General features: G+C 44.7%; 1 protein-coding gene across 3 annotated transcripts in view; it reads right to left on the bottom strand.

The window, feature by feature from the left end:
* Window positions 1-12,911, bottom strand: part of Snrk (SNF related kinase) — a 32,111-nt gene that overhangs the window by 4,474 nt on the left and 14,726 nt on the right. For all 3 annotated transcript variants that reach the window (XM_078182400.1, XM_078182401.1, XM_078182402.1), the window contains exons 2-4: window positions 5,042-5,245; window positions 1,101-1,253; window positions 39-285 (exon numbers count right to left, since the gene is read on the bottom strand). In XM_078182400.1, coding sequence (XP_078038526.1) covers window positions 39-285; window positions 1,101-1,253; window positions 5,042-5,236 — 595 coding nt within the window. In that variant the 5' untranslated portion in view covers window positions 5,237-5,245. The remainder of the gene's footprint in view (window positions 1-38; window positions 286-1,100; window positions 1,254-5,041; window positions 5,246-12,911) is intronic.

Below are 12,911 nucleotides of genomic sequence, written 5' to 3'. Positions count from 1 at the left end.
GGGAAGAGATTAAATTGTTCGCGTCCGTGTGTACATACCTACGGCGGGTGCATCGTAACTATCCCCCAGCAGAATTTCCGGCGCCGAGTAGGCTAGCGAGCCGCAAGAAGTTTCGAGCTTCTGACCGGGGCAGAATCTATTGCTGAATCCGAAGTCGGTGAGCTTCACGGTGCCCAGCTTCTCGAAGAACACCACGTTCTCCGGTTTCAGGTCCCTGTGCACCACGTGTAATCGATGGCAATATGATATGGCTCTGACTATTTGCCGGAAATAGGTCCTGGCCACCTGCGGTCGATTAAAAGCGTATCAGTGTACCGTGTACGTTCGACAAAGGAGCTGCCTGCCTCGAGGCTTCCCTCGGCTCGACCAAGGAAAAAGAATCGATCCGACTGCTCGCCGGTTCTGTTTATCGAACACGTTAGCAGTGTTCCTGTTTTCTTGTATATACTGTTTTACATATATTTTTCTAACTTTCCCGATTTTTGTCAAGTTTATAATCAAATTAAATAAAAGCATAGAACCGAGTTAACATTAATTTACATATCACGAATTTTACCTCGTTAACCTCTTGCCTTACTACTTTTAATTTTAGATACTAAAAAAGCAAGAGCATGTGTAAATATCACAATAATTTTTCTTAACAGTTAGAAGAAATTCCTATGGTTTTTACAGATTTAAATACGAGACCCCCAACTTGGTACTAAGTTGAGGGGTTAAAGAGAATGTTCTCCACGAGCGGTACGAGCAGTCGGACGTTTCAATCGCATTGCTCGAATACTATCCCCAAGGGTGCACCGACTCTAAACGCGCAAATTGGTCGTTAAAGCGCTCGGTTTCCTCAACAGCCTACGCGAACATTTTTTTTTTCTCCCCTCCGTGTTACGAACTTGATCACCGATGCGAACCGATAAGAGCGCGCGGACAAGAAAAACATTACATTACAAGATAGTGCAAACGTTTTTCCGGTACGGCCCCCTCCCCCCATTTTTATCTGTCTCGTCAGACGTTCCAGACACATGTTATTATCAATTTATCGCTTTGCGCATCGCGGCCGGCTTCTCATTCACGCGGCTCGAAGATCGTTACGACCCGTGCGTTACCTCCTCGCTGAGCCCGCTATCGTGCCGCATGATGTAATCGTAGAGATCACCGCCATCGCCGAGCTCCAGGATCAGGTAAAGCTTCGTCTGGGTGTCTATCACCTCGTAAAGCCTGACCACGTTCGGATGTTGCACCAGCTTCATGCATCTCACCTGGCGGCGGAAACAAAGAAGATGGTACAGTAACACGCCGGACGGCAGGCGACCATAAACTGGTCAACGACCCCCTTTTTCTCCTTCCTTCCCTGGCCGCCCTCTACCTCCCGGCCCCCCATTATCTCGTTGACCTTAACGAGATCTACAAGGTTCGGAGCGGAATCGTTCCGTAGATCTTTCCTACGCGATATGGCGTCGAACGGATCTTACGCAATCGGTCGTTAAGGTGCGTGCCCGCCTCTCCTCGGCGAACTGAGGCCGGCTCTCAATAGCATTTTTCGACGGCGAGAGCAGTTTGAGAATCGCTGTTCGACGGTGACGACGTTTAACCAGTTAACTGTTTTTTTACGGGCACGCTCGCTGTGAAGAAACGACGATATTTTGTGTAATCATCGTGGATAAAAGCTTGCCGTTTAAATTGCAATTTTAGGGAAAGTTTAAATAGACTCCATGTTTCGATTCCCCCATAAGTGACAACCTATATATTTGTTCTATCATGATTAGACTGCGAATTTGATGCATTTATAACAAGAAGGTGTATTGGAAGAATTCAACAATTTGATTAGGTCACTCGTAACTCATTTTTAAAAATTGAAACCTATAAATTATTCAAGACAGAAATTGCAAACGACGCAAGAAATTGCTATCTTGCACTGAAATTCGTAGTCTATTAACGAATCTATGCATAGTATGATTTAGCATCTTTTCTGCCGCTCCTCTTTTAAAATACAAGCGATTATCAAAGTCTCATAATCGTCACGTCAAACCCAGCTTATTGTTAGTACAAACTAAGGGAAACAGCAAACAGCAGGAACAAAATTTATGTTTGAATTTGCCCTCAAACGAGCATACAATGCCAGAGCATCCTCCAGTACATTGAGAACTCTCAAACGTACCGGCGCGTTCAAAATCGAACGGAGGAAGCCGCTCAAGCTGTCCGACTCTATCCGACTGACTACTAAACCCGGGCGAGTTCGGATCTTGGTCAATTGACAGTTTTAGCACGGTGCCGGCTGTCACTGAGCACACCGACACGCCGTAGCGCCGGGTGTCTGTTTGCACTGAAACGGAAACAATTTCCGCGAGAAGGAGAACGCGGACACGGTAGACGGCCGGTGATTAGAGGCGGGCAAACAGCTCATTTTCGTGCGACGGGGACGGACGATTTGCTTCTCCTCGTCGCGGACAATCTGAATAAACAGCCGGCCGCGGCGACAGCGCAAACATAATCCGGGGGAACGGCGTGTTCGCGCGGAAAGCCTGGGCGGCGATCGTGGAAAAACGTATACGGCGTAGAAAAATTTCCGATGAAATGTGGAACGGTTTCTAATAGAAGGCGGTCCGAAGTAGGCCACCGCAAATAGACAATTTCAGATAGGTAATTACGAGCGGGGGGCAATTCGCGAGCAGGATCGCGAAAGAATCGCGAAGAGTGTGTTCGGTAATTGATAGCGGCCACGCGCGCGGTGTCGCTCGTTCGTTCGCGGTAACGAAAAAAAAAGAAAAAAAAAAGAGCCGTCCGTTGGCAGACAATTTTATTTTCTGCGCGGACAATACCACCTACGGGCGAGGATTTCATACGTTACAACCCGATAGAGCCATTGTTCCGAGAGCAATACGTTCCGCAATCGGATAAATCCCTTCCAATTAATCCTCGATCCGCGAGCGCGCGCGCGCGCGCGCTGCGAAATATTTGCGCGCTGTATGACCAACCAAGCGGATGATATCTTCGCGTCAAAGAGAAATCTAACCTTAACGCTGGATATTAACAAGGTTATGGTACGTGTGGTTGCGGTGGATCCGCAGCATCGCTTTCCAGTCTGTTTAAAACAGAATTTCGTAAGTCGTTTCCCGCGGGGGGGTTATATGTTTATAAAGAAGACGCCTCGAAAGTCGTGAAAGGAACGTTTCAGAGCGTTGAAACGAGGAAAAAGATTTTCGCGGGGCGAGGCTGCGAAAATTCTATTGTCTCGGCCCGTCTTCGAGCAACGAGTCGACCGTAGAACCGTACAGAATGCACGAGAGTTCAAGCGACTTTAAAAATAGGTGCGCATTGATCCAGTCGTTCTAGCGACGAATGTCCCCGAAAATACGCGGAAATCGAGCGATCTAGAAGATTAGAAGATTTTAATAAATAGTTAATACTAAATAATGCTGAATGGTTTATACAGAGTCCCTTGACGAGTAATGCACCTTTTTAAAAAGAAAAAAATAGGGAACGATAAAGAACGAATTGAAAATTGAATTTCACAAAGGAAAAACGAAGAACGTCGACATTCGTTCGACTACTGAATATAGAAAAATAGAAGGTGCAGAGGGCTGTAAAAGAAACTTGAAATTATCATTATTGAAAACTCGACGAATAAGTTAAAATTAGCTTCGTGAAATGCATGGAACGTAATTACCATAACCGTGTACGCAACGCTCATTAATCACTTTCGAAAAAGTCTTGGAAAATGTATTGAAATAGAAACAGCGAATTCTAAATACTTCGAGTAAACCATAATGTTCAGTTTTACGATCAGTATGTGCATAATTATAGATATAAGAAACGGTCATACTTTTATGTTTCTATGCTTTATTATCTCTAATAACAGAAACGTACAAATACGTTGTTTTGTTAAATTTTTCTTTAAATATTTCCTAAATAAATATTTATAATTATGCGCACCGTTCTGTGTTCGTTAAACTGGTGAAATATATAAAATACCGAACTTCGAGTATAAATTCCGAATTCCCGAGCAGCTAAATATAAATACGCGACATGAAGATTAGATTTTCTCCGCACCCCATAGAGTCAAATTTTATATCCTCCTTGATCTACGATTTCTCATCCCCTTTCGCCGAGAACACACATTCGCGCGAATATCTGCACGCTGGCAACAATAAGCACGAAGAATCGTGCCAAAGTATAAACTCCGGTATAAAGTCAAGACTATCATGGCCGAGTAAAATCGAGCAGAAGAGTCTTAATAAAATTCCGCTGGGATTTCGCGTGTTCAACGGTTTGCACGCCGGTATCTCCTAAATCCCCGCAAATTAGCCTCTAAAAACGTGACTGCGCATAAACATCGGGCGGCCGGGCCGATACGTTAGCCAGTTAACCGGATGATTTCTCAACCACGGATACCGGGCGGGCGCGAGGCGCAAGTGGAACCGAGACGATAGGAATCCGCGTCGATTTAACGCGTAACGAGCGCGATTACAATTCCATTTGCATCTATGAATGTAATGTCACGGCGACGATTCAACGTCGGGATCGCAACGCGGTGGCGAGAGAGCAAGCGGGAAAACTCGTCGCGCGCAAGCGGGTATCCGTCGTCGGCGGTTAACGGGTTAAGAAACCCGTCGCGCAGACCAACGTCCTTTGGCACTCGATAAAGCAGCGTCTGAGTGTCGCCCAGACTGTTACATCGCTCCGGGTTTAAATAAAAAGCCTTCTCCCCTCCGTGTCACCACGAGCGCGGGGGCCGAGCACTCGGGTAAACAGAAGGGAGGAAAGGTAGGGAAGGTATTAGCATGCGTTTCGATTTCCTCGACGGCCTCCTTTATGCCGGGGACGTTCTCATTCACGCGACAGCCGGAGGGGAATCAGCGGTGGGAAACAAAAGGTGGGAAAAGAAGGATATACGCGCGTCGGCTCCGCTCGTCGGCGGGACGACGGCCCTCTCCCCTCGTCGTCGTAGTATCGACGAGCGAGAGAGCAACCACCGTTGCTTTTCCCTTCTCCTCCCCCCCTTTCCTCGGCTGAAAGAACGTCTAGGCTTTTCTCTTTGCTCCCTCACCTCCTGAAAGAGGTGCGCTCTCGAGATCTCGTCGAGCTTGCTCTTGTCGATGACCTTCACTGCGACCTTCTCGCCGGTGAAAACGTGCCGTGCCAGCTTCACGACGGCGAAATGACCGCGGCCGAGTGTCTCCTCCAGGTCGTACAGGCCGGCGATCTTGCCATCGTAGTTGCTGTATCCCACCCTCCGATGCATCTCGCGTCCCTGCAACAGAAACCGTGGACGATCAGCTACGAAAACAGAGTTATCATCTACGAACCGACAGCGGATCTCTTTAGGCAAAATAAAAATGTTCCTGGTCGAATATATTTAGAACAGAAGACTCGCCAGATGAAAATACAGGGTGGTCATTCATAAAAAATAACTGGTGAACGGTTGACTTCGTATAAAAATATATTCTTCATCTTTCATTACGTAATTTCTTTCCCTTAATAAAATTTTTGTTTCCCTTGTCATTTATCTCATCTTTGTTAATTAATTTCTCCACGTCTTCACATAATCATCAAATATAATAATTTAAATTACAGCATCATTTTGATAAAATCGTGTAGTTATGACTTTAATTGTAAATAAGAGAAACTCATAATTATCATTAAAATAATAATAGTTCTTCCTCTAGAGCAGGTTGAATCGTGTTAATGGTTCGCCAATTTTCTGCTTCGCTGATAGCGAGGCAGGAAAGTGCGTTCGAAGAATATAATTTTTATATCGAGATTAATTTGATAGGTATATAGTTAACGATACTGCTGTGTATTCGGAGGAATGGTGGCCTCCTTTCGTGCCAGGACCCCTCCTACTTTGGTCTGGAATGCACTAGGAAGTACAGATACTGGTTCTAGGATTGCGGAAGTACCAGAGAATTGCTGGCTAGACGGATGGTTCTGTTTGCAACCGGATTCTCAGGAAGAAACTTAGAAGTGAAAATTATTGTAGGGCTTGATAGATGATATCGAGGACTTTTTAAAGGCTGCAGGTTCTGAAAGTTTTGCAGACATACGATATCATTCATTTCTCTAATTTAAATTATTAACCTATCGTTGTGCTATATGAATGATGTATTTATATAGGAAGTTAAGCCTTCCAATTATGAGTTTATCACGATAGTTATTAACGATATTTACAAAAACGCAATTACATGGCTCATAATGTAAAAATAATATAAAAGGCTACTGTTGCTTCTATTATTCAATTATACATTTCATGTTAGTCTACATTGAAAGTATTAACGCTAATATTACCAAGCATTGTAGCTTTCTCTCAGAAATGATAACAATTGTGAAATAAAAAGTGCGCGGTCCGTAATTTGACCAACCTGCGGTAGGTATATTGTTAAACCATAGCGGTATTGTATTTTAAGAAATTGTGCGTGTCCGAGCATCGCGTTACAGAGCGATTGCGCTTTCATAAATATGCATCGGTCAATCCCTCTTCGGGAAGCATTTGCGTTACGGTTTGTCCGTCGTTAATGCCTGCGTTACGTTCGCGAAGCGCAGAAACGCGCCTCTAAAAGCAGATAAGAACACGATAGTCCGCGTTCTTTGAATAAAGATAAGAACCCTCGAGCAGGTAAGACAAACCGTTTTATTAGAAATGTATGAAGCATTATTTAGATAGAAACGGTACTCGTCGCTTAACATTGTTTAACATTGGCCTGTTGCTCGGACTATCCGCTTTCCCATTAGAACTTTTTAATGGCAAAAGGTCGACATTTTCAACGACCCTTCGAAGTAGGACGATCGGGAAAAACATGCGGGCACGGTTCATTGAATGTTTCGTACCCCGGATCCTCGATAAGTTAGTTAGTCAGGTGAACGTGGTCTCATTTAGAAAAAAAAAAAAGAAAAGAAGGAGAAGTACTGTTACCGATAGTCTGCCGGAGTTTCGAAAAGAATCGCGCTTCGAACCGGAGTTTTCAAACTTCACAAAGAGACTCTGCGATAACTTCGGAAGTTCGAAGTGCAAATAACTCACAGGCGGTGGATTTACGAGAATGTACAGTTTGCTTTTATAAAGTTAACACACAAATCTATTTCGTGCCTCGCCGAAGTCCGAAGAAGTTCATTTTATTTGAAAATTTTTCATCCGTACGTTTCGGTGAGAAAAGCTCGACTTATGCGGAATGAGACATCGCGCGACTCGAGACTTTACGAGAATCGTGCGCCACCGCACCGTTCTCGCGTATTTCCAAGTTACGTGTTCCAATGGAACGCTCTCCGCTGACCCATCGCTTTTAATACCGAAAATCGAACTTGATAAATGTTCTCATCACTTCCGAGCGCGTAGATCGCATGCATTTCTGGAGAGTAACAATTCACGTCGGTGATTGTAATAACAACGTGCACGTGCTGCGCCAACGTCGGATCAGCAAGGAATAACGAACCGATTGTCCGCCGTGTACCGGGTGACCCAAGAAACACGGCGCAACCTAGATGGAAGCTTCGTTGAAAAATAAGACGTTTGCTCAATGCTTTTGGCGACTATATGAAACATTTATATCTAAAATTTTCTTTGATATCACTGCTCAGCTTATTCTGAGTGAATTAAATTCGCTTTTTAAATTAGACGCAAAATGTCCATGATAATTAAAGGATTCAAGGTGTCTCGCTCTTTTTAAAAATTGACCAAATTCGCACAATTCCTTGATTAAAAGAGACAAACTTTTTAAAATTAACCTTTCACGAAGCATGTCAAATTAACAACAGTGGTTTTCAGAGGAGCTTCGATGTTCACTTAGAAGTCGACAAATTTTTGTTTTTTGTTATTAATAAGTAGACTGATAATATTCAAGCTATAATTAATTCTACATATGCCACTTTTTTCATCAGCTTCACAGAAAGTTAAAAGTAATACTCGCCCAAGATGTAATTAATTCAACGAAGAAAAACTAAAATTAATTGATTTCGTACACACAAGGATCGGTTAAGTTTCGTTCAATTTCTCGAACGTCAAGCATTCGGCTTCCACTTCTAGGACACGAAGTTCCAGAATTTCGATTTCGACTGTACCACGCGCGAGTCGATTTCCCGGACACCCGATAGAGAAAATAAATATCTGCGCCCACTGGACTGGTGGAATCAGGCTCAAGGCAGTCGTGTGTACTCTCACTTTTCCGTTGCACCGGCTGTTCCTTTGACGAGCTTAGCTGTCTTCGCGTATAAGGGTAAACCAGTCCCGGCTTCCGGTGCCGGCCTCCCTTCCGGAAGATCGAAAGCGTCGGCCAGCGGCAGAGGGCCGGACAGAGATCGATCGATCGGTCCTTTTCGAGAATGATTTTCCGGTGCAACGAATCGAGCCATCCGGGAAAAAGGGGGTCGCGACTATTTTTAGCGGCGGCCGTGCAATAATTAAAGGATCCATCGATAGCGCGCGCGCGCGCGCGCACACTCGGCCGATCGACGCGAACCAGTCCCGACGGATTCGGATAAGTCGATGGCGGCCCGGTCACGTACTGATCGTGATTTACGAGTCTGCGCGAAGGCGAACCCGTTGCAGTTCGCACGCGAAATTCGTTTTCGCATTGACGGAGGGGAAAATTAGTTTCGATTCAACGCCGTGGCCCGGTCCGCGGGAGTCTCGTTTCACCGACGCGACGCGGAAAATGCTCTCCAGGTGTGCCGTGGCCCGTTGGAGCCTAAGTAATTAGAAAGATTGGAATTCCCGTGCCATGCTCCACTAACCCAAAGTCTACACTTTCGAGATTGTGCGGCGCGATCCGACGGGGAGGAGGATCGAGCTTTAGGCTACGCCAGAAAAAACCGGGCTCGAGAGTCCTCGTGGAAACGCCGAGCATTCCGCTCGGCACATTTTTCTCATTAACGCGGTAAGTGCCACGCCAGTATCCAGAAAATAAAGCCGGAGACACTTGGTTAAAGATAATCTTGTGGTAAACGATCGAGTAACTTACGAAGCTTTCCTCACCGAAATCCCTGCCTTACGATGTATTTTGAAAGAAACGTGCGTGTGCAGATTTAATTTTAATTTTAATATATTTTGTATAAATGTAAATACTATTTCATTTAGTCGAAGTCAATATTAAATAAAAATTCAAAAATATCCCTTTTAAATTACAATAAAATCGAGACAAAAATTATCTGCACAATTGAAAACATTATAATCACACTGTACAGCTATTTGAATTCATTTTTAGTTTTCTAATAATTCATTACAACTACAACGACGCAATTTTAGATAAAAAGAATAATATACTCGCGTTTGTAACAACTTTTCCTACAATTTATTGCAGTAGCTTTAATGTCACTCCGAAGATAACGACCGAGAGTTATGAATAGCTTGATGTTAACAATGATTTATAGATATGAGACTAGAATTGTCAACCGAATGCAAGGATCAATAGCGGTTCCATTTAGTATTGATAGAATACTGTAGTAGACTGCTCCATTTATACAGAACAATAACAAATGTATCCGCTATTACGAGTTCGCCGAGCGATCTTCGTTTAAAATGTTTGCCACCGACATCATTCACGATGACAGCCGCGATCTCATATTTAGCGAGAAGAAACTCAAAATCTATTCATACAGAGTGCTATTGAATAGCACGGAGTATAAAGTGATGATCGACAGAAATTAATTGGTTAGAAACAAATGGCTGCGCTTAGCAACTTTTATCGCTGCTTATTTTATTAAATGCGATGCATTGTGAAATGTTATAATGATTCAACAAAGAATTGTTATCGATACTTTAAACATAATGGCACGTGCTATAACACTAAATAGCAGTGTATATAAAATTAATATGGGCAACGTTTCTTAATATTTCTTTTTAAATCGAAGATCATTACTCACAATAATATAAATTCCTTAGGTTGATAAAAGCAATTTCACCTGAAATGATTATTCGCAAGAAAATGATCTAGCCACTTTCGGACACACTCATTAAGAAAGCTATTAACCATTCGCGTTACAATAACGAGTCAATTTCACGTTATGGCTTTTTAACGCGATCTGCTAAATATGTATGACATGAAAATACAAACACACAATAGCATAAATCTGCTTCTCTCGTCGGATATTACGATCGATAAAAAACTGCTAATTACCGCTGCTATAAAATGAATCATAAAGTTAATAAGTCTCCGGTAAATAAACACAACGCGAAGACTTTATTTCACTATTTCCCGGGCGTCTTATCATTTTCTCCATCGGCGCGCGCGCGCGCGTTCTTCCTTTCGCATCGAGAGCTCAACAAAAAGCATCACGGCGAACAGTGGAATAGAATCTGCTCGTGTCCCGATAGAAAATAGGACGAGGAACGTATCCGGTCCGTTGAAAGGAGCGCGAGATCCGTTCGTGCCGGAAGTCGGCGCGCGTCCGCCCGCGGGATGAACGAGCGTGTGCCGCGCGAGAGCTTCGTAAAGCCTTGCGTTCTCGCGAGCGGGTCGTAAAAATAACTGACCTGTAAAGTTTCGGCGGGACGGTAGCCGGAAGTGTCGCCTTTGCCGTAGGATCGCGGGGCGACGGTCGTTCGACGCGCCCGGTACACGCGTCAGTTCCGGTTTCTTTTTCGCGCGTCCGCGGCTCGCAATTTGCGTCAGGACTACGCGCGCCGTATAACGTCAAAGGCGAGGACGACAGACGCTGTTACGGCTTGCACACGTGTGTCTAGCCGTCGCAGACGCTAACGGAACCTGACGCAAAAATACATTTCGTTGAAACGCGCAGGAAGCACGACAGGAGCGGACAAAGACGCGAAGAGGTTCGCGAACCGAAAATAAAACGCCCGGCACAATGACGTCGCGAGTCCGTGTCTCGACGATCGCAGAAAATAGTTGCCGGTCCCGCGGAAGCCCGAGGACTCTACCTTGATTTATGGCCATCCCCCTCGAAGGGGCGAATTGTTTTCCAGGAGAACTATTCTAATTTCGTCGGCGGCGACGGGGGGCCCCGGCTCTGTGTTTCGTTGCGACGCGCGATGCCTACGTCATTAGCGACATTGCGATCGTATTGTTCGTCGAGAGGCAAGATGAGTCAGATTGTTTCACTTGGTATTTCTCGCGCGCAACTGATAACTACGTCGTCGTCGTGCGAATTTCCTTTTTCCTAACTCTTTTATGAATATTGAAATATCGTCGACGCGTTGGTCGCTTATTAACACTCGAACGACGGACCTTTACAAAAATAATACCAGGCATGCCTAGGATCGTTTATAATCCTATCTATCACTTTTTTCAATATAAGGTACGTTAGTATAGCCGTTAATGAAAACGGAACACGTGGCAATTGACTGTAATTAATGGCAGTTAATTGCACATGTTTGTGTTTCCTCATATTTCGTCGAAATACAACACTTTCATAAAACATATCATTTGATAAAGAATATCGAAGTATATATCTCTTAAAAACAGTCGACTGGTTAATTTTGGTTCAAATTGTGACTCTACAGATAAACCTTGTGCAATAAAGAAAACGTATAACGCGTGTCTCTTCATGGTTTTTTTGCACTTCCGTAATTTCTTTCATAAGAATCGAATTCAATCGCAGGAAGATTTATTCGAATAAAATAAAATGTTGGAATCAAATAAAAACATAATAAAGTACAATTCCAAGCCACGAAATGCATCGAAACGCGCAGTCGACTGATAACGCAAAGCGAAGAAAGCGGAGCATTATCGTGCGAAATATGTGCTCGCGACTTCATGAATGAACACTATCGCCGTTTACGAGAAACAGCTCGCGTTATCAATTAACTTGGCCAGGCCCAGATAAAAAGTAAATTAAACGGAACGGTGTTTCGAAGTTAACACGTACACCGTGCTCCTTTTCCGAAAGTCTTCGAGGAACGAACCAACGTACGAGTCCATCGAAGCGGCGAAGCTATCCAGGAGCTAGGTTGTATAATCATCAACGCAATTTCGCTGTCCGTTACAGACTTCCGTAAACTAGGCAGCCGCTAGCTCTCTCGACTTATAATTTCTCGAAAGTTTAATTGGTTCAATGGTCGGTTCTATCAGCGGCCAATCGCGTTCCAGGGGGGAGGGGGGAGGGGGGGATCTCGTGAGAAGGCGTCGTCGGTCGGCATCGCGGCGTCTTTCGTAACGCGCGCCGATACGGTTCGCGTAATCCTGCTGGCGCTTACATAACCGTACGTGTAACAAGTGAATTTATTTTTCACTCGTACACGACCGTTTCGTCCATCCGTACGCGATTTAACAAGCTTGTTTACCCGTCCGCCGAATAATGACGTAAAACAAATCCTCCCACCACCCACCCCTCCCCTCCCCTTGCCGCCGCCGCTGGGAATTTATAATTGTTGTTAAACGTGGGCCGCAGTGTTTACAATGATCCAGTGAAATGTCGACGCGTTTCGATGGGAGCCGGGACGAATTCTCGCATCGATCGACGTGTATGTATATACCCGTTCGCGATGGTAAAAGTTGTGTCTAATTAAAAGACACAGAAGCGAGAACGGAATGAAGTCAATTAAGACTGTGTACTCGAAAACAAGCTTGAAAACGCGAAATACGATTTGCTCGGGCGCAGCTACGTCCCGTGGAGATCCACTCTGCGAATCCGTCGAGCAAACGTGCCTTTGTAGAGAGCTGGCTAATGCGCGTCTGGCCACCGCTGACCGTTTCCACTCGCAACAAATACCGTCGCGGTGGCGTTATTCGTTTCCATCGCTCTTATTATTATCCGCCGCGGTAATTCCCGTCGAATTATTATTGTTGAATAGAAACAACCGTCGAACCTTTGTAACGAACGTCAACCGCGGCCGGGATCCCGGCGCGGAGCGACGCGATAATTAAATCGTGTTTGGACAGAGTCCGATTTTCCGAATCCATTTTCTTCGGTGGCGAATTGTTTCGTGTTTTACGCCGCCGCCGGTGGAAAATATTTTGCGCGGAGAATTA

This window comes from Augochlora pura, chromosome 6 (assembly GCF_028453695.1).
Source record: "Augochlora pura isolate Apur16 chromosome 6, APUR_v2.2.1, whole genome shotgun sequence".
Taxonomy (NCBI): Eukaryota; Metazoa; Arthropoda; class Insecta; order Hymenoptera; family Halictidae; genus Augochlora; species Augochlora pura.
This window is presented reverse-complemented; position numbering and strand designations above follow the sequence as displayed.